The sequence below is a fragment of the Eschrichtius robustus genome, chromosome 17 (assembly GCF_028021215.1).
Source record: "Eschrichtius robustus isolate mEscRob2 chromosome 17, mEscRob2.pri, whole genome shotgun sequence".
NCBI lineage: Eukaryota > Metazoa > Chordata > Mammalia > Artiodactyla > Eschrichtiidae > Eschrichtius > Eschrichtius robustus.
In genome coordinates, this window is record NC_090840.1 from 8,179,206 (window position 1) to 8,202,613 (window position 23,408).

General features: G+C 40.4%; 1 protein-coding gene across 3 annotated transcripts in view; it reads left to right on the plus strand.

Annotated features, from left to right (window-relative positions):
* CHD7 (chromodomain helicase DNA binding protein 7) overlaps positions 1-23,408 on the plus strand; it is a 179,356-nt gene that overhangs the window by 125,801 nt on the left and 30,147 nt on the right. For all 3 annotated transcript variants that reach the window (XM_068525366.1, XM_068525368.1, XM_068525367.1), the window contains exons 8-15: positions 4,841-4,955; positions 8,216-8,299; positions 10,087-10,224; positions 10,307-10,428; positions 10,779-11,022; positions 12,218-12,394; positions 16,546-16,689; positions 17,897-18,152. In XM_068525366.1, coding sequence (XP_068381467.1) covers positions 4,841-4,955; positions 8,216-8,299; positions 10,087-10,224; positions 10,307-10,428; positions 10,779-11,022; positions 12,218-12,394; positions 16,546-16,689; positions 17,897-18,152 — 1,280 coding nt within the window. The remainder of the gene's footprint in view (positions 1-4,840; positions 4,956-8,215; positions 8,300-10,086; positions 10,225-10,306; positions 10,429-10,778; positions 11,023-12,217; positions 12,395-16,545; positions 16,690-17,896; positions 18,153-23,408) is intronic.

Sequence of the window (23,408 nt, forward strand, 5' to 3'; positions counted from 1 at the left end):
TTTGGTGTGGTTTATTCAGTGCCATTTAGGCCATTGCCTACTAACTTTTCTATCTTTGATAGTTTATGAGCTTTATTTTTCTGCAAAATGTGTAATTGGTGTACAGGCTGACTAGCTTCTGTGTATAGCCAAGAAGTTCTTTTTAGAGGGGATGAAAACTCATACAATAACAGAAAAGTGAGGAAAGTATTATAATACCTGCCTGACTCTGAGCATGAATTTTGCTCTGTGGGGCTCCCTGCCTTCATCCTTCACTGGGATGCTTGGCACCCGAGATGAGAACTCAGCTCTCAGGCAGAGGCTCTAGGAAATTGTGATATCACTCATGTTTTGAAATGCAGTGAGCTATGATTTTGTTGCTCTGTTTTCATTTCTGAGTTTTGTCTAGTGAATTTGAATTGCATAACTTTTAAGAAAACTGCATGAAAAACCACCGTGAGTTGTTCTGATTGTAGATGGAAGCTGGATACTAGGACCAAGCACACTCTGACGAGGCAGCCTCGTTGGAAACATCAATAGTCATCCTGCTGAGGACGACAAGTAACAATCACAGACCAAGGACAAACATTTATTGATAACATAAAAGTTAAATGTACTTTAAACTTTTTAAATGTACTTTAAGCTTTTTGAGGCAAGGAACTCAAGTACCATATTAATAAATTCTAGGGTTAAAGAGAGGCTTTGGGGAGCTGTCAGAACAGCTTAAGAAACGTTCCACACACATATATGTTTAATATATATACACACACGCACGTCTGTCCACCTACCTACCTACCAACAAGGAAAACCAATGCCTTTATAGTGATACTTCCAATTTTATTTCAATACCACAGGGTTCATTCTATTCTTTCCCCTTCCAATATTAATAACTCCATTTTTTCGACTATGAGAAACCTGGCTCCTGTTTTCCATGATATATTTTCTTATTTGTTAATCCTAGGATATATAGGAAGTGCTTTCAGAATTACTAGACCGTATTTCTGTGAGAAAGACGCCTGCTAACTAGCGTTCATTCAGTATTTGTGTAGAGTTCTTTTGTCTTTAGCCTGATGCTGTAGAGGCTAAATACTTTTTCCAGTATTTCCTCAAGTTAGTTCTTCTCCTCCCAGCCCCCCTTCAGTGCAATGTTATTTGCTACTCAGTTTGGTTCATTAGCTTCTGTTTGTATTTGTATTCCATTTTAGGCCTCACCCCATCCTTGTTGATTTTCTTTTCTTTTTCTTTTTTTTTTTTTTTTTTGCTTTTTTCCAAGTTCATGAAATATTAACACGGTTCAATAGTCAGAACTGTACACAAAATGATACCCAAAGAAGAAGTGCCATCCTCCCTTCCTTCCCACCTCATTCCTACTTACCTTTTCATTAATCCCAGATTTATCCTTCCTGTAAGTTTTGGCATGAATGTGCAGATAGATAGATACATAGGTCGACTTTATATATTATTTCCCCTTCTTCCTTAAACACAAAAGAATAGCATCAGTACACATTTGCACTTTGCTTTTTTCACAGTACTGTGTATACTAAGTTATTCAACATCAGTTCATAGAGTCTTCCTCATTCTTTGTTACAGCTGCCTAGTACTCCTTTGCATGTCTGTGTCATAACTTATCCAACCAATCTCCTGGGTATGCCGGCATGTAAATGGCTTCTGATATTTTATAGTTACAGATAATGCTGCAATGTATATTCTCATGCCTATGTATTTTCGAATTGTTGGAGGCATAGCTTCAGGGTGAATTTTTAGAATTGGGATTGCTAGATCAAAAGGCATACATAAATGTAGTTCTGTTAGACATTGCAAAATTCCCTTCCAGAAGTGTTGTGTCAGTTTGCATTCCTACCAACAGTGTAGGAGAGCACCTATTTCCCCACAACCTTTCCAGTGTAGTATGGTGGGTTTTTCTTGTTGTTTTGTTTTTTGTTTTTTTTTTTTACTTTTTGTGGAAAATCGTATTTCAGTGTGGTTTTAATTAGTATTTTCTTTTATTGTGAGTGATTTAGAACATCTTTTCATAAATTTAACGACCAGTTTTGTATCTTGTTCTGTCAATTATGTGTTCCTATCTCTTGCCCGTTTTTCTATTGTGCTTCCCTCAATTTTTAACAGTTCTTTATATATGTGGGATATTAGTCCTTAATCTGTGTTATATGTTGCAGCTATCTTTTCCCAGTTTCCGTTGTCATTTGGCTTTATTTATTGTTGGTTATAGCATTGTAAGTTTTTAAAAGTGTTTTGTATATTTAGATTTATTAATCTTTCCTTTTAGAGGATCTGACTTTTGAATCATAGTTAGAAAGCTTTTTCCTACACCCTAGTTAAAGAGGAATTTGCCGTGTTTTCCTCTAGTACTTGAATGGTTTCATTTTCTCTGTTTAGGTGCTTGATCCACTTGGTGTTAACTCTTGTATATGGGGTAAAGCATAACTCTAATTTTTTATTCTTTTCCAAATATTGTTGTTCCAGCACCATTATTAAAAAGCCCATCTTTGCCCTGGTGATTTGAGATGCAGTCTTTATCATGAACTAAAGATACATATTTATTGTATCCATATCTGTTCTTTATTCTAATCCTTTGCTCTATCTCTTCACTAGTCAGTAGCACACTATTTTACTTATAGAGGATTTATAGTGTATTTTAATATCTGATTTATCTAGTTTCTCCTAAGATGTTTCTTCTTTAGTGTTTTCCTGGATGTTTTGCATGTTTATTTTTATATATAAATCTAGCATTCACTTGTCTAACTCCATTAAAATGGTTGTTTATATTTTTATTTACATTGTGTTAAATTACAAATTTATGATTTATGATGTTGTCATGCTATCTAAAAACAAGGATGTCTTTCCAGTTGGTTCAACTTGATTTTCGTATCTTTTAGGAGGGTTTTAAATACTTCCTTGTGCAAGTTTCACACACTTCTTATTAAATATATTACCAAGTATTTTATCTTTGTTGATACTGTAAAAGAGGTTTTCCCTAATGCTATTTCCTCTAACTGGCTATTATTTGTGTGAATGGAGACATTTGACTTCTGTCTGTTAATTTTATATCCTGCTGCATAACGGAATTATTTTATTTTATTATTTGAATTAGTTTCCTAATTGATTCTCTAGGGTTTTCCAGTTATGCAGTCATGGCATCTGCAAATAAAGATAGTTTTACTTCTTATTTTCCAATTATCACTCCTCTTGTTGTTTTCTCTCATGTAACAGCATTGGCTAATGCCTGGAATATGATATTGAATAGCAGTGGAGATATGGGCACCCTTGCCTTGTTTCTGATCCTAGAGCAAAAGCCTGTGGTTCTTCTCCATTTAGTTAAAGCAGAGTCACTGCCTGAAAGTTTCAGCCCAGTTTACAAGAGGGAGAGCAGGGCTGGACCCAGCTGCTCAAGTGCCTGTATCTCCCTTGTGGTCACCCTGGCAGTGCTTTATGGCATGTTCACCTCAGCCAAGGCAAGGGTGCTGACTGCACACATACCTTTTTCTGTCCAATAATTCGGAGACTGGACTAGGTGATTTTTATAATATTTGGTTTCGGTTGTAGCAGTATTGCAAATTATTTATTGAAAATTTGGAAATTACAAGTTGAAAGTAGAAAATAGAATACTTGCAATCTTACCACCCAGAATGATCATTACTAACATTTTGATGCATTTTCATCTAGTCTGTTTTCTCTCTCTCTCTCCCTCTGTGCACAGGGTTTCTATCAATTCACATCTGTACAAGGCATATGTATTTAACGTCCTTATCTCCCTTGGTCAATTGTAGAAGGACTAAATCAACCCTACCTATGAAAATGCATATTAGACGTTACATAAATACAAATGATGTGCTATTTAATGTCAGAAGCCTTTTCCATATCATTAATTATTTTTTGAGAGATTTTATAGTGGCTGCATAATTTCTAAGAGTAGTGGTACCTTGATTGTGAAAGCACCTCATTTCTTTTTAATGTCATGGCCAGAAATACAAACAAGAGACAGTAGAGGCCATGGAGGTGGGTGGGGGGTGGCAGAGAGAGGATGATAGTACAGAAGAATATTGAAATACCAAACGGAAGAATGTCAGAGGTACCATAAAACAGTGACTGTATACCAGTGAGTCTTGGGGATGGACAAGGAAGGGTGGGGAATATTCAAGTTCAGGTTAGAGAAGACACAGCAAATGCTCAGCGCAGGCCTGTGGCACGTCTGAACGGGAAGAGACTAAACAGTGCAAGGAGAGGGTAGACAGTAGGGAGTGAAAAATTCACAAGGGACGTCAAGGGGCATCAGTCCTCTCAGAGCTGGGAGACAGGAACTGACCAGGAGCTGGCTGGGGACAAGGGTGTTCCAGAGCTGGTGGTGGCCCTTTGCTGCCCAGCAGTTGTAGAAGGAGGAAGTTAGGTTTACCTTGCTCTTTTAAATTTGAATTCTTTTACCTTGACAAAAACCTTTTATTTCTCAATTATAATGATAAAAGGCTCAAAACGAATTCATAATTAAGGCCACCCTGTAGTGCTAATTGTTTTGTATTGAAGTGTAATCCATTCACTTATGAAAACAGCTTGTTACTAGGTCCTTTTCTTTTCTTTTTTTTTTTTTTTTTTTAATGGGAGGTGGGTAAGAGAACTGCAGGCCCAGGACAGAAGGCAAATTTTAGGCATTATTATTGATTTTCTTTTCTTATTCTCAAACATTAGTAGTTACATTGAACGTGGCTTGGCAACCTCTGTGAGTAATTAAACAGGTTATTATGTTAATTATCTGTTTAGTTGATTTTGGGGGGAATGATAATGAACATGTATAATAAAAGATTAATTATTTTCTACCTGTTTCAAGTATATTATTTTGTTCTTTTAGCTCTTATCTTCATTGTCAATGGGCATCTGTGGAAGATCTGGAAAAAGATAAGAGAATTCAGCAAAAGATTAAACGATTTAAGGCAAAGCAGGGCCAGAACAAATTCCTTTCAGAGGTATGGAAAACCTGGTTAATTTTCTAAAGCATTTACATTTTTAAAATGTTCTGAATTTTGAATTTTAGGTCAGTATATTATTAAGAAAAACTAGTTTGCCTCATTTGGTGCTGTTACTTGCATATTGGTAACTGGTTATTGCTAAAATAATTTGTAAACAGGAAATTTCTCATTCTTCCTGTTGCTTAGTTCTAGAAGATACTGGTCCTTATGATATTATGTGGAAATATGATGGTATGATTAAATCTTGTAATGAAAATACAGTTAGTAGACAGTGAAAAAAATAAGTAGACAAAAGTCCTATTAAGATTTTAGCAGGGTAAAAATGCTACAGTGAGTATTAAGTATAAGTTCTAGGATATAAAAGTTTCTTTCTGTTGGGGGAGGTGTGTGACAAATTTCTTCTGTTCAAGTCAGTGCCTAATTACAGAGAGTTTTCACTGAACTCCTTTTCACAGATTACGTGCTATGGTACAGGAGTTGGTATAATATTCTAATACCTTTGCCTGCCCCCCTTTATCCTAGGTTATCAATTATGATGAGAAGGTACCCATACCTAGGGCAGGGAAGAAGTCCTGCATATTTTAAGAAGTGCCAGGTTCCCCTCCAGTGTAGTCAATTACATTGACAAAATGCTCTCACAGAGTGCTTCCTGGGGTCCCTGGGCTTGTGATCACCAATTTGCTTTCACTTACAGCCTCAAGCAGATAAAAGAGAAACCTTCACATTGAAAGACTAAATTGGCTGACTTATTAGTTTTCCTCTCCATAAGGGAGTTAACAGAATGCAAACTGTAAAGAAGTGTGAAATTTGATGGAAAATAATACCTGCTTCACGACCAACTTCACACACACCGACCCCTTGTTCGACCCCTTCACACACATCCCCTTGAGATGGGGGAACGGGGGACAGAAGAAAGTTCCGTACTTTTATGTCATAGAGTCAATCCTTATACTCTCAGGTGACAAGTCTGGGTTCTCCTGGAATCTGATTTCCACGCCCCGAAAGGCATATTGTAAAATCTGCACTGCATGGGAGAGCAGGTGGAGGGGGTTCCACTAGACAGATGTGTCCGTGTCACCGAGCACCAGCCTCCTTGCCTGCAGTGGTCAGCGCCAAGGGGGTGGAGGTGCTTGGATGGGACTCACTCCTCATGTCCTGGGGAATATGTAGGTGATTCTTTCTTTGAAAGGACAGGTTCTGAGAAAATACTAGGAAGTTCTGTTTTTCATGCCCCTTAATGAAACTGGAGTTAAATGTTTGTGATATTGGGCAAGTTGAAATCCTCAGCTTCCTCCTAGCAAGAGACACTGTACGTTCTGCTGATGTTTCTGTGCATCTGTGTTAGGAAAAGGAAAGAGTACAGTGGTTACCCCCACCCTGGTCCTTCAGTCATGGCTCTGCTCATTAAATTTATCTGTGCTTCTTGGAGTCAGATGCACTTCAGGGACGTGGGCCCGGCCCGAGGTGTGTGTAGTCTACCTTTGTGAGTCTATCTCTGGGAATCACCTGTACCAAGGCTGAAATACATTATCTTGCTGGTAACTTGGCAGCTAGAGAGCTCAAGTTTTGCCCTGAATGGAAGTAGCATAAACTTGAGTCTGAAAAGGTGATCTGAAGGTTAACAGAGGAGGATACCAATTCTCTTCCCCTCTTTCTTTCTTATATACACACACGCACCCACACCCCCCCAACCTCCGCTCACCACACACACTGTTTGTCATGTCCCGTAGATGGTCCTGGCTTCAGGTACCCCATGGTCTGCTGCTTTGGGATTTTTAGTTATGACCACTTTTGCATTCTCTGTTTCACCTTAGGCTTCCTTTTAAGTCACTGCAACTAAAATCTCTACTCAAAAAGATGATCAAAACTGGAAATTATGTCACACGCATGGTGGCATAGATTACTCGCTTGAAGGATAAAGGTGTTTAGGAGTAAAGTTAAGGATTTTATTTCAGTAATGAAAGATTCTGTTTAAGAACAAGTTGTCTTAGAGCTTTTATCAGAAGAGCCTAGTTTATGGAAAGTTCTAGTGTTTATGCTTTATATGAATAATACATAGATATTGTGCACCTAAGTCTAGAAGCTTTGACAAAGCCAATGCATTTAATATATTAACATTTTAAATTAACGGAACATTTCAAAGGTTTTTTTTTGCCTTAGTCATGAACTCTGTGTAAAGGCCTGAGGCAGTTGAAACACACTCTGGTATTTCTGGCTTTTGTTTTATAATTCACAGTTCAAAGCATCCAGACTGGGTGCTATAAGTGGGCCCAGGGGCCCAGGGAACGTTTGTTATCCTCAAGCCGACTGTGACCAAACGGCCCTTCAACCTGCAGCTCAGGGGACACAAACAGTATCTAAGTGGCTTGTAATACGTCTTTGCAAAGCATTTGAATGAAGTTATATTACTGATAAATGAATCTCTAGAAACACATAATAATGTGTCTTTTCTTTTCTAACTTGTCTGACTCTGACTTCTTTACAGTATGGCTTAGTCTGTAACTTCCTTTTGAGCCGCATTCTATTCTTTTACATGAGATAACTTTGCAGGCATGCAGCATTGCTTTAGTTTTGTAAAGATGGTTAATCTATTGGCTAAAGAACCCAATTTTTTAAGCCTCATTTCTTTATCCTTAAGAGTTTTAGCCAAATGCTCTATGTTCAGTACAAATAAATCATTAGAACACTTAGATGAACGCCAAGACTGTGTTCAAATGAGGTACTAATACTGATTGGCAAAGACAACCAAACATCGTAAGCTCTGTTCACACTAAAATATGGAATTCACTGGTCTCAGCGTTTTTAGCTTTTGAATAACATTCTGCAAATGATGCTATAAGGCATCAGACAGCTCCAATAGTTATGAGACTCCAACAGCACTTACTGTGCATGGCTCTGAGTCTTCACTGCAAGCTGTGGTTTCAAGAATGCTAAATGCATTGCGTGCCATAAGCCTTTTGGATTGCTCATTAGTGAATTATAATTTCACACTTCATTTAAAATATTCTTAAACATTTTCTCACAGTAAAAAGGTTTCACACAGTAATTAAAAGACCCAGTTAACAAAGTCTGAGAAGTCTGATTTCCTCATGGGGAGTGATTTTGCTAAATTGTAGCATTTCAATTAATATAATAGAACTTGCCAAATATAAATTTTGTATTGCTGTGACCCAAGATATTATTGCCTGATGAAAAGTGAAATAGTGTCTACTCTCAGGAGTTAAATAAACATTTTAACTTTTTTTCCTTTGGTGTAGATTGAAGATGAGCTTTTTAATCCAGATTACGTGGAGGTTGACCGGATCATGGACTTTGCACGTAGCACAGATGACCGGGGAGAGGTAACAGAAGATCATTTGTATTAGGAGCCAGTGACTCAGAGAGCTCATGTGTGTTTATGGAGAATGATTGTGGATCCCTAGATCTGGTTCTGGTCAGGGCCTTGGGTTATGACACACTTGCTCTAAACTTAACTGAAATTTATTGACTTACTATTAGTTTTAGGACTTAATAATCACTGTAAATGTGTTTTTTATTTAGTCTGAGAGCTTTTTAAAAGAAATCAGTTTTCAGTGTGAAGCAAATAGATTTTTTGCACAGTTCCAGATATGATCAATAAAGGATTCAATATATTTTGGTACAAATCTATTACGTAGCATGAATTTCCCTTATAAATTAAGAGTGCTCGTATAGCAGAATGCAGTTCAAAGATAATTAACATTGGACGTCCTTAGTGAAGCTGATGGACCTCATTTAATGTGGTGCACAGAAGATACTATAAAATCTTTCTCTTTATGAGATCCCAGTCTAGGCATGCCCAGGTTGCTTTGCAGAACCCTACGAGGTTGTTAAGGACAGTCAGTAGGGCATAAGAGTAAAGACAAGTCTAGTGACTTCTGAGCATTGTGTCTTAGTAAGTATATGCCCACCCACCATGAGGTATGTCATTCTTAGCTTCTTCTTGTAAATTAAACTTTATGTGTTTGGATCTTGCTTGTCTAGTGAGTCTGCAGTGAACTCCCATTTTACTCCAAACTCTGTATCATGAGGTCCATGATGTTTCAAAGATCGTGTCTGTAACATGATGTTTACCTTTCTAGTTTTGCTAAGTTGTACTTTAAAAAAAATTTTTTTTTCCCATCGTATATTTACCTAGTACAGCAAATGTTTGTAACATCACAACCAGGTCAGTGTACCTTGGTCCTGAGATGAAGATCAACAAACCAAAATATTTTCAGGAAGAAAGACAAAGGAAGTCCTATTGATCTGCGTTATCCAAAATATTTTGCTCTGCAGTCTTTCTAGAGCTCAAACTCATTATTTTAAAGTGATAGCATGCAAATAGTATCTCTTTAAGAAGAAGGCAGAGGGCTTCCCTGGTGGCGCAGTGGTTGAGAATCTGCCTGCCAATGCAGGGGACACGGGTTCGAGCCCTGGTCTGGGAAGATCCCACATGCCGCGGGGCAACTGGGCCCGTGAGCCACAACTACTGAGCCTGCGCGTCTGGAGCCTGTGCTCCGCAACAGGAGAGGCCGCGATAATGAGAGGCCCGCGCACCGCGATGAAGAGTGGCCCCCACTTGCCGCAACTAGAGAAAGCCCTCGCACAGAAACTAAGACCCAACACAGCCATAAATAAATAAATAAATAAAAAGCTCCATGTAACATATGTCAAAAAAAAAAAAAAAAAAAAAAAAAAGAAGAAGAAGGCAGAAATCCTAATAAATTGAAGTCTGTTTCTCATTCTTTAAGAAAGTAGCCAGTTAGGCAAATATGTAAACACACCAAGATGGGTTACCGTATAAGTCTGAATGAATCAGACGCCCGATGATTTGCACAGATAAGAATAAGGCTCAAATTCAGCTTTGTTATTTGCTAGCTATGTCTGTATACTTTTTTGGCTTTTGAACATGACTTACCAGTGGCTTAGATAAAAATCAGTTTGTTCTGATAATATTCAATAATGTTATTTCCAGTTTAGACTTGAGACTCTGTAACTAAGGACTCCTCGTTCAGTGGTCATAGTTCTAAAACTTCTCCCAGCTCCGTCTCACTGTGTCTGGGGTAGTGTCTGTCGGTAAGTGTGGTAGAGCATGAACCCAACTGTGCTGTGTTTAAACCCGGCCCAGCCTGTGACTCACTACCTGGTGAAGTGGTGCTCACTGCCTTATGAAGACAGCACGTGGGAGCTGAGGCAGGACATAGACCAAGCCAAGATCGAAGAGTTTGAGAAGCTGCTGTCCCGGGAGCCGGAAAGAGAGCGCGTGGTAAGGAGGGAGAGTGGCGGTGGCTTTAACGTATGCGGTCTCTGAGAAACCACTAATGGGACTTTTACTATATTTGAAACAGGAGCGACCTCCTGCTGATGACTGGAAGAAATCGGAGAGTTCCAGGGAGTATAAAAACAATAACAAACTCAGGGAATACCAGTTGGAGGGAGTAAACTGGCTACTTTTCAATTGGTACAACATGTACGTAAAACGTGGGTTTTTTTCACTTTAAAAAAAAAGCCTATAGTAGCTCCTTTGTCGTTATGTAAAGTATTGATCAAATATAGCTTAACATTTTAACTCGCTAATAGAAATTATTAAAAAAAAAAAAGCAAACACTGGAAGTATGCTTAATATTTGTTTACTTAACACATATTAATATAGAGATTGCTAGAAGTGTGTAGAAATAATTTTTATGTCTTAGAGCATTTTGTTTGAAACTGTATTTTATTGTATCTAAGGGAACATCTAAGGCATGCATTTATGAGTATGAAAGCACTGTCTTGTATGTATACTTACTAAAGTTTCCTTGTTTTATTTCCCTCCCAAAGGCGAAACTGCATTTTAGCAGATGAAATGGGTTTGGGAAAAACTATCCAGTCCATTACATTTCTCTATGAGATATATTTGAAAGGAATCCATGGCCCTTTTTTAGTAATTGCCCCATTGTCCACAATCCCCAACTGGGAAAGGGAATTCCGGACCTGGACAGAGTTGAACGTGGTTGTGTATCATGGGAGTCAAGCTAGTCGTCGGACCATTCAGTTGTATGAAATGTACTTCAAAGATCCCCAGGTAAAGCATCACAGGCGGGCGGTCCTTATGCTTATAGACATTTTAAGGCGTCGGATGTTAAAATGGTCTCAGACCTTTGGCAGGGGAGGTCTAGACTTTGCAGATAGAGAAATTTGCTTTAGATTTCTTACCCAATTTGTGTTTGTATTATAATTCCACATCTTTTGTTTACAGCTCTTTATTTTTATAGCCTTGGTCATTCTAATTATTAGAATGAATGAAATTTTGTTTTACCTTGGATGACTGCTAAAAATCATTTAATGTGTTGATATGCTAATTAGGCTTATTTTGCAAGCCCTAGAAGAAAGCGAAACAAAAAATGGAGTTTTTAAATGTGAATGGAAAGAATATTGTGTTATTTATTGTTACTAGAAGTGAAAAACATTAGGTATGTAGTATTAGCTGGTACATTGAATGAAATATACCCAAAGGGGAGAATTTATACTTTGGCTCTTAGTAGCAACTGCTGTGATTTTTAACTCATTTTAGTTACCTGTCTGCAATTATCCTATGATATTGACAGTGAAGCATTATAAATGACAAAGAAAAAAGAATAAATAGTATATGCTAAAATAGTTTTAAGCAGTAGGTGGTAAATGGAAGTCCTATAGCTGGGAATAGGACAGACTTTTGTTTTCTATGTTTGTTTACCTTGAGTGTAAAATCTGACCTACAATTAAATACTTAAAGGAGAAAAAACCTAAAATCTATTTTGGTGTTGATCTTTAGACTTGGGAAATTGTTATAAGTTCTAACCTGAGTTGAATGTTCTTTTCGTGTTAGCACGTTAAAAGTAAAAAGCAAGTTACAAAAGTTTAGATAAATAAATAAAAAGTTTTAAAAAGTTGTCTTAGTACATAATCTCTTTGGCCTTTCACATTTTGGAGTCTGTAGGATGTAACTAGAATGGGCACACTTAGTGACTCTTTACTGCATGTGATCTGTAAGGAAATTGGGTTGGAAATTTTACTAATAACAATTTTCAGACTTCCTTGAAAAAGGTAAGGTTTTAAAACTCTTGTTGTACCATAAGAGCTTAAAACCTCCAAAACACCTTGAAAACAAAGTATAAGTGTTACCTAGAAAAAAGATGTCCCCAAGGGGATCAATACATATATTTTATGCTATTTATTCATCCTTAAAGTTATTAATGTAATCTTTAATGCTAAGTAATAAACCAGAGTTGTTCTTGTAGGGTCGAGTGATAAAGGGGTCCTATAAGTTTCATGCCATCATCACTACGTTTGAGATGATTCTGACCGATTGTCCTGAGCTGCGGAATATTCCCTGGCGCTGCGTGGTCATTGATGAAGCCCACAGGCTGAAGAACCGGAACTGCAAGCTGTTGGAGGGACTCAAGCTGATGGACTTGGTCAGTGGTCATGTTGGCGCTTCCCTTGACCCCGAGTAGAATTGTCACTGACTCGGTACTCCTGCTGCTCTGAATCTGACTGATACCTTTGAAGGGTGTTTGCAAAGCCTGTCAAATACTGTGATGTATGCTCCTGCGCTTTCAGTGACTTAGAAGTTGCTGCTGTCTTCCTGATTCTCACGCTGTTGGCTGGTGTCTTTGCACAGTTGTATCACAGCAGAGGATAGTCATGGTATTTTCACTGAAATGAGTTTCCAGTATTTGCTTTTCCCTTTTGTTGGTAAATACTGCCGTTTCATAAGCCGTTGGGCCAAATGTTAGCTCCGTGATGATAATCCAGTTATATTCCAGGGCTCGTAGGTTTTGGCGTCCAGGGGCCAGGAGGACTTGTAGGTGCAAGTTCTCAGTAAGTTGAACGGATATCTGGAATTGGTTCAGTTCATGCAATCACTTAGAAGTTTGGGGCATTGCAAGACCTTGAGTTTGATCTGGAATTTAAGACATGTCTATCCCATACTCTTCCAGCTTCCTAAGGGATAGTCAGGGCTTCCTGATTAGATTTTTCTAGATTTTTTTTCAGTAGGAGTATCATAGGAAAACATATTGTAGAAGTGGTAGAATTTGATTGATTTTCCTTTCCACACTGCTGTATGATTTTCTAGCAGAAATTACTGCATGACTCAGTCATCCTCAGGTTTCTTTTCACTGTATAGTTTACAAGGTGGGTTTTGATCACTTGTTTTTATTTTTAATGTACATTTAAGAAGCGAAGATATTGTTATTCAGCATGTCTTGGATGTTTTGCTGAGCTTTTTAAAAATACAAAAAGATTTAAAATGTCCCTTTAATGTTGACTTCTATAGATTAATTTGATCTCTTGTTAATCGAGAGTTTGAGATGGGAAGGAATATGCTATATGTTCACGGCTGTAAATTTCTTACTGAAGACTGGTACCACCGAAAAGAACAGTTAAAAGCTTTTCTGTTGCAGCTGGTTCTTTGAAGCAGCTTCTTTTATTCCTAAATTAAGGGGATTGGATCAGCCAGCTATTCTTTTAATTAAAAACAAACAAAAATCTAGTTTTGTTTAAAGGAAAAAGTCTGACTGAATTATCCTATTTAGGATGGGATTCCCCATCCTTAAGACCTTTCTCAGAGCAGTTTTGTATTATTTGGCGTTCAGTCCACAAAACAAATTAGAACACTTGTAAATGGTGAACAGTCTTGAAGACATGAATAAGCATATGGAAAAGGGAAACTCTGTGGCTGTATTTGGTCTCTCTAGGTGATATTTTAGTCTTACATTGAAGTAAACCTATTAATGTTTAGGTGAACATTAATTCTCATGAAATATCTAACGACGTCTTCTGAGTAGGGACCCACCTTCACAGTGGTCCATATAAGACACAGTTATGGCACCATTTCCTGAAGGCTTAGATTGTCATCTGAGTTTATTTCAGTTGTTTTCTCTTATTAGTGTCTGTGCTCCCAGGTAGTGGATTCTTACGGCAAAACAGCCCTTCATTGGTGAGCACAGTTCGTTTAACTGTCAACATCAAACAACCTAATTGTCGCTGGGAGATTTCAAAGGATTTTCTGTTGTTTATAGTAACACTTCATTGATGGATTAGAATTTGCTACCCAGATAACTTTTCTGTTACATATTGCAGTGTTCCCTAACCATTTTCACATAATGGCACATATAGAAAATGATATTTGTATATCATACTGGGGTAAGCTGAGAAGGCTGGCCACTACTGCAGGTGACCGGCCCTGGGATCCTGACTGTCACAGCCGTGCTGGCTGCCCCCAGGACTTGGCATACCTGTAACTCATTCATGTCTCACCATGGGAAGCTCTGATTAACAAATGAACAAAATAATTCTTTTTCTGATGATCAAGAATCTTTACTTTCACAAGAGTTGTTTTCTAGATGGAACACATTACTATTGTTCAGAGTTCGAATATAATTATATTTGTCCAGTTCTGAGCAGCTCATTGCCTGGTCTTTAAGTCCTTACTTAAAATATCCATCATGAGAACTTATACACTGGCCACTTTTTGTTCATCTTTTCTAGAGTAAGTCACGGTGAAAATAGCAAATAATAACTATATCCAGCTATGGAGCAGGTCACAGGGAACTGCTGTTACGTGCACTAGACGCAGTTACGATGGAAGTGATTCGCGTTATCTTTACGTGCGTTCTGAGAAAGGGAGGACCAGTGAATGTCTTCAACTCTCCCATCACAAAGGAAATTCTTGTGAAGATGCTGGGATGAGGGACATTTACGGTCCCCACTGTCCTCCACGGGAGCCCTGGAAGCAGGGCCATCTCCTTGTCCCTTCTTGACAAGGAGGGGACTCTCTGGAGGTGGCAGTAGTTCTTCATGGATTCTGTTATCTCATCTTTCGTTGTCAGGAGGCCTCACACAAATTAAAGACTCTGCTGAAATGAAATTAAATGGACGCCACTCCATCAGAGCTAAAAAGAATGGTAACATTTTCAAGCCGAAAGCCTAGCTGCTGACATAGTTGAGCTTGGAGGTGATAAGCTTGATAGCCCGTCTCTTACCTGACATTTTGTGACACCTGTATATTAATTGTATGTTACATAATAGTTACTTTCAAAGGGAAACCTGGTTTTGTTTTGCTACCCATGCAGCCTTACCAAAGGGTCATATATGTAATCATTTAGTGTAACTGGTTTTAAACAGACCTTGAGGGGAAGCAGCATAAAAAAGAAGTTCTTTTTTTTTTCCTCCAAATAAGTTAATTTTGAAATTAATAACTTAAAAGGCTTTTTCTGAAGTACTGATATTTGGTTAGCGGCTCAGCATTTCACTTGGTCACAAAGGATATAAAAAAACTAGGAGACAATCTTTAGTACCAACACAACTCTCCCACAGCAGTAACTCTTTTCCTGAATCTATGGCAATATTTTAAACAATTCTTGGATAAAGTAATTTTGGACTTGAATATGTCAGGGACCGTGGCCCAGGTTACTCACCAGTATGGTTATACGTTAGAAAATCCTGAATTGATTTGCAAGCTTCTTACTCTTTATGAATTTAATGAGTTGGAAGATGATGATGGTCTGTGTATCTTCCTGAATCAGAGACCTCTTATTCAAAAGGGAGCAAAGGAAGAATAAAAGCAAATTGAACTGCTTCACCTCGCTTTCAAAGTACTCCATTGACAGATAAGACACGGTAGGTACTGAGAAAAAGAGCATGCCCTTAGGTGTATCACCATCCAGTGTTTACTGAGCACATATTCTCCGCTCGGCAGCCAAGCCTTATCGGACTTCCAGTTGAGTCAGAATATTGCTTTTGAACCTCCTAGAAGGTGTAGCCACTTTTTGAAACAGCTTTAGTAACTGGACTGTGTACCAGATGGCCAAAGTAGAAAATAATAAGGCCCTTCAGATTAATAAATCCACCGTCGTTAAGACTGGTCACCATGTCGGATACGTGGAAGTATGAGGACAAGGGTACAAATGCATAAGGAAAGCTGGAGAAAGAGCTCGTAAACAGGAAGAATTGCTTTAAAGAAATACGTACCTTGGTTCAAGGAGACAAAGTTAGAAATAGCATCTATTTAAAAAAAAAAAAGTGATTGTGGTATTCAAAACCAAGCTGACCTCTTTGCTAGTTTGAAATGTTTGTAGAAGAAAATAGTTTTTCATGTGCTGTTGCCTGTGGAAGACCTTCTTTTGTCTCTGAAGTGAGTCATGCAGGAAGTAGATGGGGAGGGGAGGGAGCCCTGTTGGTGTGGAAAGCAGAAAGAAGCACGCGAGCTTTGTCTGAGCCTAGGGATTTGAGGAAAAACCTTAAACTTCGGTGGGGAAAGAAGCCTCAAGATGTAGGGGACCTGCGAAGCCACGGCACCAAAATGTTTCCTGGGACCTAAAAAATCCCAGGAAATAACAAAATGGGAAGACACGTTTACGGGGTCCGGGAGTCTATCTGAAGCAGAGACCACATCTCTCGCATCTCCGCCTTCGGATCTAATTCCTGTATTTTATGCAGGGTGGGTGCTGAATTTCAGCGTTCGTGAGTGGAAGTCGGAAAATGCCTGTATCGAGAGAGGCTTTGGTGTTAAGAGATGCGCTTTGTTATGATTTGCTCAGTTGCTCTCCTCGCACCCCTGTAGGAACACAAAGTGCTGCTGACAGGGACTCCGCTCCAGAACACCGTGGAAGAGCTCTTCAGCTTGCTTCACTTCTTGGAACCAGGTCGATTCCCTTCGGAAACCACCTTTATGCAAGAATTTGGTGATCTGAAAACCGAAGAACAGGTACTTACCAAGTCTCCTTTGTATTTCAGTCACGTAATTGAAGATTAACCCCCGAAAGGGCAGAGCATTAAGACTTAACCATTTAAAAATGTAAATAATATCCATTCCCCCCTGCCCCCAACCTCAGTAGACAGGTGAGCTTTACACCCCCTTTCCTTGGACATTCTGAGTCTTCGTTAAGGTGGTGTTCTGATTGGTTTGTTTGTCCCTTTGCCCTCCGGAAGGGCTGTTGAGATTCATAGAGAGGTTCCATACCTGTTCATGTACTTTTCAGCCGCTGTGCTATTGAGTTTGGTGGTTTTGCCATGTATGCTTTTGGGTGTCGTGTCAGAAACTGCTGAAATTTGTCGAGCCGTTTCCCTCCTGGAGTTCTGAGGTTCTAGTCTTATTTCTTACTTGGTCACATTGCTTACTTTTCTTGAGTCTGCATATTTTCATTTAGAAACATGGGTCCTAACTACCCTGCAGGATTTCTGTGAGAAATAAATATGGTATTGCCTATGAAAAGTGGTCGGTTATTTCATGCATCGTAAGAGTTATGTTGGTGTAGGTTATCAGGCTGTATTTGAGATAAACATGGAGATACGCTTGAAATCTTGGTCTCCATGTGCCCCCTCCCCTGACTTACTGTCTGAAACCTCTTAGCTTAGTTCAAAGTGGAGTCTGTTTTGTCTTGTTTTGCTTTTCTTAAAATAAGAGCTGTCAGGTGTGCAGTACCCTATTGCCGGTCAACAGAAGAGAGAACAGAGAGGGACGTCCCAGCACGCTCACTGGTGCAGCGACCGGATAGCTCCTTGGCTTCCTCACACTTTCTATCAGCTCTTTCTAGAAAGGAAGAGAATTGAAGTGTGGCACTCCCATGACATTGTCTCTTCCTTCCTCATCATCGCAAAGGCTTAAGACAGACAGAAGGGAAAACTAACAGAATAAGCGGGGTTCTTTTCTGCTGTGTTGTACCGTTCAAGCCTCCTGGCTGTTCAGGACTCCTGGGCAAGCGAAGTAGCCCATCGGAAATTGGCCACACAACCTTCGTGCACTTCTGTTATGAGATCTGTAATGTAAGATCAGTGCCTTCATACCCTTCCTGGGCTTTGACAAATGGAAATGAAGGGTAAATAAATAAGAGAATCGTGGCTTTTCATGTTAGTATATGTTTTACCATGCAAGCAAGTCATGATACCGGTATTTACTTGAGGTCCTTTTTTAGGTGCAAAAACTCCAGGCTATTCTAAAGCCAATGATGTTGAGACGTCTCAAAGAGGACGTGGAAAAGAACTTGGCCCCCAAAGAAGAAACGATCATCGAAGTCGAGCTAACAAACATTCAGAAGAAATATTACCGAGCCATCCTTGAGAAGAATTTTACGTTTCTTTCCAAAGGTGGTGGTCAAGCTAACGTACCCAACCTTTTAAACACTATGATGGAATTACGGAAGTGCTGCAATCATCCCTACCTTATTAACGGTAAGCTGCCCGCCTGGCACCTTGTTTCAGTAATTGTCAAAACCCCAGAAATCCTTTTCTCCCTCCAGACTGATGATTTTATGGTTCATAATCATCCCAGTGTGGGTTTCATCATCTTCCTATTCTTCACAAAGCCTCCTTCTCTGTAGCTGAGGGTGCCAGGACCGTTGTCCCCACCGACCCCTGAAGCAGGACCTCCGCTCACCTTTCCTGTGTCTGCATCTCACCCCTTGAAGGGAGGTGTTGGTGCTCGGTGGCTAGAAGTCATCAAACATGGTAACAGTTAAAGAGAAATTAGCCCCTGATTGAGGGTTCCTTGCTCTGTATGTGTGTGTGTTTAGGTCAGAGAAGTTAAAGAGCACCTTTGGGGTGAGAGGCAGCTGTCAGCTGTCTCAAGACTTTGATGAGAGAAAAGTTCTTGCAGTCTGGAGGCCTCTAGCATCCATTCTCTAAGAGTTGAGAGGTTATCGAGCGTTGATAATAGTTGGTTCCTGGTGCTGACGGATGCTTCATGGTCTTCTTGTTTTCTTAACTAAATTGATAGTGTTATGAACTGATATGAGTAAAAACCTGTATCATACCCTTCCAAAAATCATTAGAGGAATAAAGCTTTCATGCCTATGTTGTGTAAGATACTCTGGGGAATACAAGAACCTTCAGTTTGTGAGGGATTGAGATTAGGAAAGCTGTTAGAAAGCGATGGCATTGAGACAAGGATTTTGTCAGTCAGGGTTAGAAAAAGAAAGGGCATTTAGACTGATGTAATCACATGAACAAAGGGAAGGAGGCAAGAGAACAAAGGGGGAACCTGCCCAAGGTATGAAGGACGCGTAAGAAACAGTGGGACGGTGAACCTTAGACACAGTGGGACCTTGTGGGAAGCCCAGGCGCTAGCTCGTGGAGTTTCGGTGAAGCTTGGAAATGATTAGAAATGTGATTCAGGATGATTGATCTGGCAACGTGGTATAAAACGGACGGGAGTAGGGAAAGACATACAAGCAGAAAGCCCCGCTAGGAGGCGACTGCTGTAGTCCAGGCCGGAGTTAATGTGGGTTAAAGAAAAGTGACGGCCAGCTGAATCAGGGTGCTTGTGTGCACTTACAACTGGCCAGCGGTTCAGTTAGGCTCCTTTCCGGGGGGGGAAGGAGCAAAGCCAGGTTTGTCATCATCACACTCCGTGAGGTTCAAGTGCAGCTGAATTAAAGAGTTCCTAATCTCTCCCCGTTGCGTAACCACACACCCACCGACCACCTCACCTCCAGAAGGTGCAGTTACTAAACGGCAGAGTAGTCCCGACCTGGAACTGTCTCAACACAGCACACGAGGTCGTGGCTGTGGTGTGACATCAGTGGATGTCTTGTTCAGACTTTGCGCTTGTAGCTTGGTCTTTAAAGAGAGTATCATGTGTGATCATTGCCTGTTTAATGCTGCCAGCCTGCTGATCGCCATGTGTTTAAGAGCCTGTGAGGCCACTGTGGTGAGTGTCACCAGCCTGGTCCTGAGCTGGGGAGATGGAGTTGGGGCCGAAGGTGGTTGATGGTATGAGTAAAACTCTGGTGCATGGACACACACACGTGAGAGACACACACACACACGTTTTCATTTAATGTCTGTTAAAAAAAAAAAAAAAATGAGGCACAGTAGCTTCCAAGGGGAAAGAAAAGACACTAACAAAACCTGAAATGCTGCAGCAGGAAGTGTGGGAAAGGAATGTCTCCGCAGTGGTTGGTAGAAATCCGCCCTAGTCCCATCAGTTTACCTTGTCAGTTTACGTGCTAATCACGTGCCTTGAGCATTGTGAAGTGGGGGAGCCCACCCCAAACCACTGCCCGGGGGTCTCCTCCCTGACTGACAGCTCTCCAGGGTCATCCTGTGTAATTCGCTGTTGGCAGAGGTTCTGAGGACTTCCCAGGTGTGGATCCATGGCCGTTGTTCTGATTGGTCACACCTCGAGGTCAGCTTTTCTGTCCTGACAGCAAGTTACAAGGTGTCTGTTAAGCAGGCATCCTTACATGCCTTCACGTTGGGAAATTATAGTAAAAAAAAAAATACACACATGGACGCACTGGCTGTTACAGCTGCCCAGATGACCTATGTAAAGGTTGTGTTTCAGAGGTTGCCCCAGGGCCAGGACTGTCTGTTCTCATCCACAACCTGGAGAAGGAAGGACAGAAGTACTGACCCAACGCCAGCTCCACACTCATTTGTCGAGCAGTTACAGGAGGCTTTCGGTTTTGAAAATTAAACTGACGTCTGAGTTGGTTGTGACAGAGCAAAGCAGCCCCAGTCAAATGAAAGTTCAGTTCAACAAAGCACAACATTTCTGTGATCGTGGACAAGAGAAGCAGCTATTTGTATAGGTTGAGAGTGATAACATCAGCAAAGCGGGAAAAAAATTAGAAGTGATTGTAGAACACAAACTGTACATAAATGAGAAATGTTTCTAATACTTACTGAGACTTTTACTTAAGAGCATCGAACAGTGTTAGGCGACCGTAAACGCTTGGTAAGTGTTGCTAGTTGTTGTTTTTCTTGCTAAAAGTTGAGCAGGTAACTGTATGTTACTGTATGTGAGAGTGAAAATGATATTGAAGACTTGGTAGTGGCCCCGATGGTTCAGGGCGACTTACGCATCCTCTGTTGGTGGTGGGGGGAGGGCGGTGGAGAACCGTGGGCAGAAAGAAGACAAGACTGAGCTCACGTGATGGAATGAATTTCAGAGAGAAAATGGTAATCTGCAAAAGAAAATAATTTCTTGGGCTTCCCTGGTGGTGCAGTGTTAAGAATCTGTCTGCCAATGCAGGGGACACGGGTTCGAGCCCTGTTCCGGGAAGATCCCACATGCTGCGGAGCAGCTAAGCCCGTGCGCCACAACTACTGAGCCTGCACTCTAGAGCCCACGGGCCACAACTACTGAGCCTGCGCTCTAGAGCCCGCGGGCCACAGCTACTGAGCTCATGTGCCACAACTACTGAAGCCCGCGAGCCTAGAGCCCGTGCTCCTCAACAAGAGAAGCCACTGCAATGAGAAGCCTGCACACCGCAACCAGAGTAGCTCCTGCTCGCTGCAACTAGAGGAAGCCAGCGTGCAGCAATGAAGACCCATAAATAAATAAATTAAATTAATAAATAAGTAAAATTAAAAAAGAAAATAATTTCTTGTTTGTTTGCTGCTAATCTAGCTAGATAACATTGCAGCTCCTGCCCTCACAGTGACCATCTGTTTAACGGAACAGACTTCCACACTTCTTCAAGTTGTCTCTGACACACATACACACACATACACACACACACTTTTAAATGTAAACTCAGGACTTTAGGGCAGTGCCAACGGTGTATTTGGGCTTACCATAACCTATTTCCAGTTAATTTTCTGATTGATATTTACAAATCTAGCATCAAGGTAAATCTTTAACTGGTAAACTTGAAAATTCGGCCTTGTAATGACTTAGAAGGTAGGTGTTGCTTTCCTCCCCAACTCCTTCCCTGCCCTCTTGTCTTCAGCTCTTCTGGGCATAATATAGTGCTAAAGGAACCATATAGGAAATATGTTTGCTGATATTTTTAAATGAAGTGTTACTAGTGTCAACTGGCTGCCACTTTAAGAACCTAAATTCACAGCAAAGAGCTGAACTGATTAATTCAGCAGGAACTTTTGTCAGATAAGAAAAAATGTATTTTAATGCTGGCTATTTTTGATGACATGAGAAATCATTGGTAGTATTGAAAAAGCAGGAAAGTTATTTTTGTCATATAGATAAATTTAAAATGAAAAAATTAAATTTCTCTACTAATTAGACTGAACTTATATTTTCAAATTTTTTACTAAAATAACTCAAACATGTTTATTTTGTCAAAATGATTATTTCATTTTTTTAAAAAAATAAATGTATTTATTTATTTATTTATTTTTGGCTGTGTTGGGTCTTCGTTTCTGTGCGAGGGCTTTCTCTAGTTGCGGCAAGCAGGGGCCACTCTTCACCGCAGTGTGCGGGCCCCTCACTATCGCGGCCTCTCTTGTTGCGGAGCACAGGCTCCAGACGCGCAGGCTCAGTAGTTGTGGCTCACGGGCCTAGTTGCTCCGCGGCATGTGGGATCTTCCCAGACCAGGGCTCGAACCCGTGTCCCCTGCATTGGCAGGCACGTTCTCAACCACTGCGCCACCAGGGAAGCCTGATTATTTCATTTTTAAAAGCTATTCACTGACCATTAAGTTAAGCTAAAATGCTATGTTTTATTTTGATTATGGATTGTAATCCTAATATGAACAAAAAATAACTACCCAGATATTATGAATAAAATCTATTTCTGACTTGCAAAGAGCTTGTAGTATATTATCCAACAAGAACAAACTTTTTGAAAAGACCTAATGTAACATATAGATGTAAATCTGTTTTTCCTGTCTCCTGAGGGCCTTCTTGTCATGAATCCAGAACCTAGATTTCTAAATTTCTTGTCTTGAAAAACATTATTCAACTTTATGCAAGAGTATTTATTCAAGAATATTCTTTATTCAAGAATATTCCTGCCGATTCTCTTAAACAGCATTTTGGTTTTTACCTTTTCCTAGTAAAACCTTTGCCATTTGTTTCACTTAGATTAACATCCTGAACATTAGCGTTTTATTCATGTGGAAGGGGGAGTGAGAGACAGCAGTTCGGACCCAGCCGGCATTTTCTGCCAGGCCCTTCCTGAGAAGTAGCGACGCACTTTGCGCGGACCTCAGTGCCCGGTCCAGGCATTAGTGACTTTAATCTGGTCTCAGTAAGATCCTTTGTTGATTAATAATGAACAAGCTGTGTTTCAGTGTGTGACCGTGTCATGACTTAACTTGCTCAAGTGCCCTGAAAACGGGAATGGAGGGCACTTCTGTCCCACCCACTGCTGTGTGCCACCGTTCTGTCCTCACGGCTCTGGTGGCCCAACTCGCGTGACCTTTACACCCTGTGAGGGTCCCGTATCCTGTGCATAGTTTGTTCACGTTTAAAACCAGTGGTAAGAAGAGTAGTTTAAAGTTCCTGGTACGGTTTAAGGCTGAGGACAAATCCCATTAGATGGATTTGTTTGTATTTTCCAAAGGATAGGTGACCACCCCTCTGTCCCCAGGGGAGAGGGGCTGGCTGAGCACAGCTGCCGGGCCCTGATGGCCCCCCCGCCCCCCCCACCCCCCACCCCCCACCCCACCCCCCACCCCACCCCCGCCAGAGCGGCCGAACCCCTGCTGCCTAAGTCTAGTTAAGCCGCCTAAGCGGCTGCA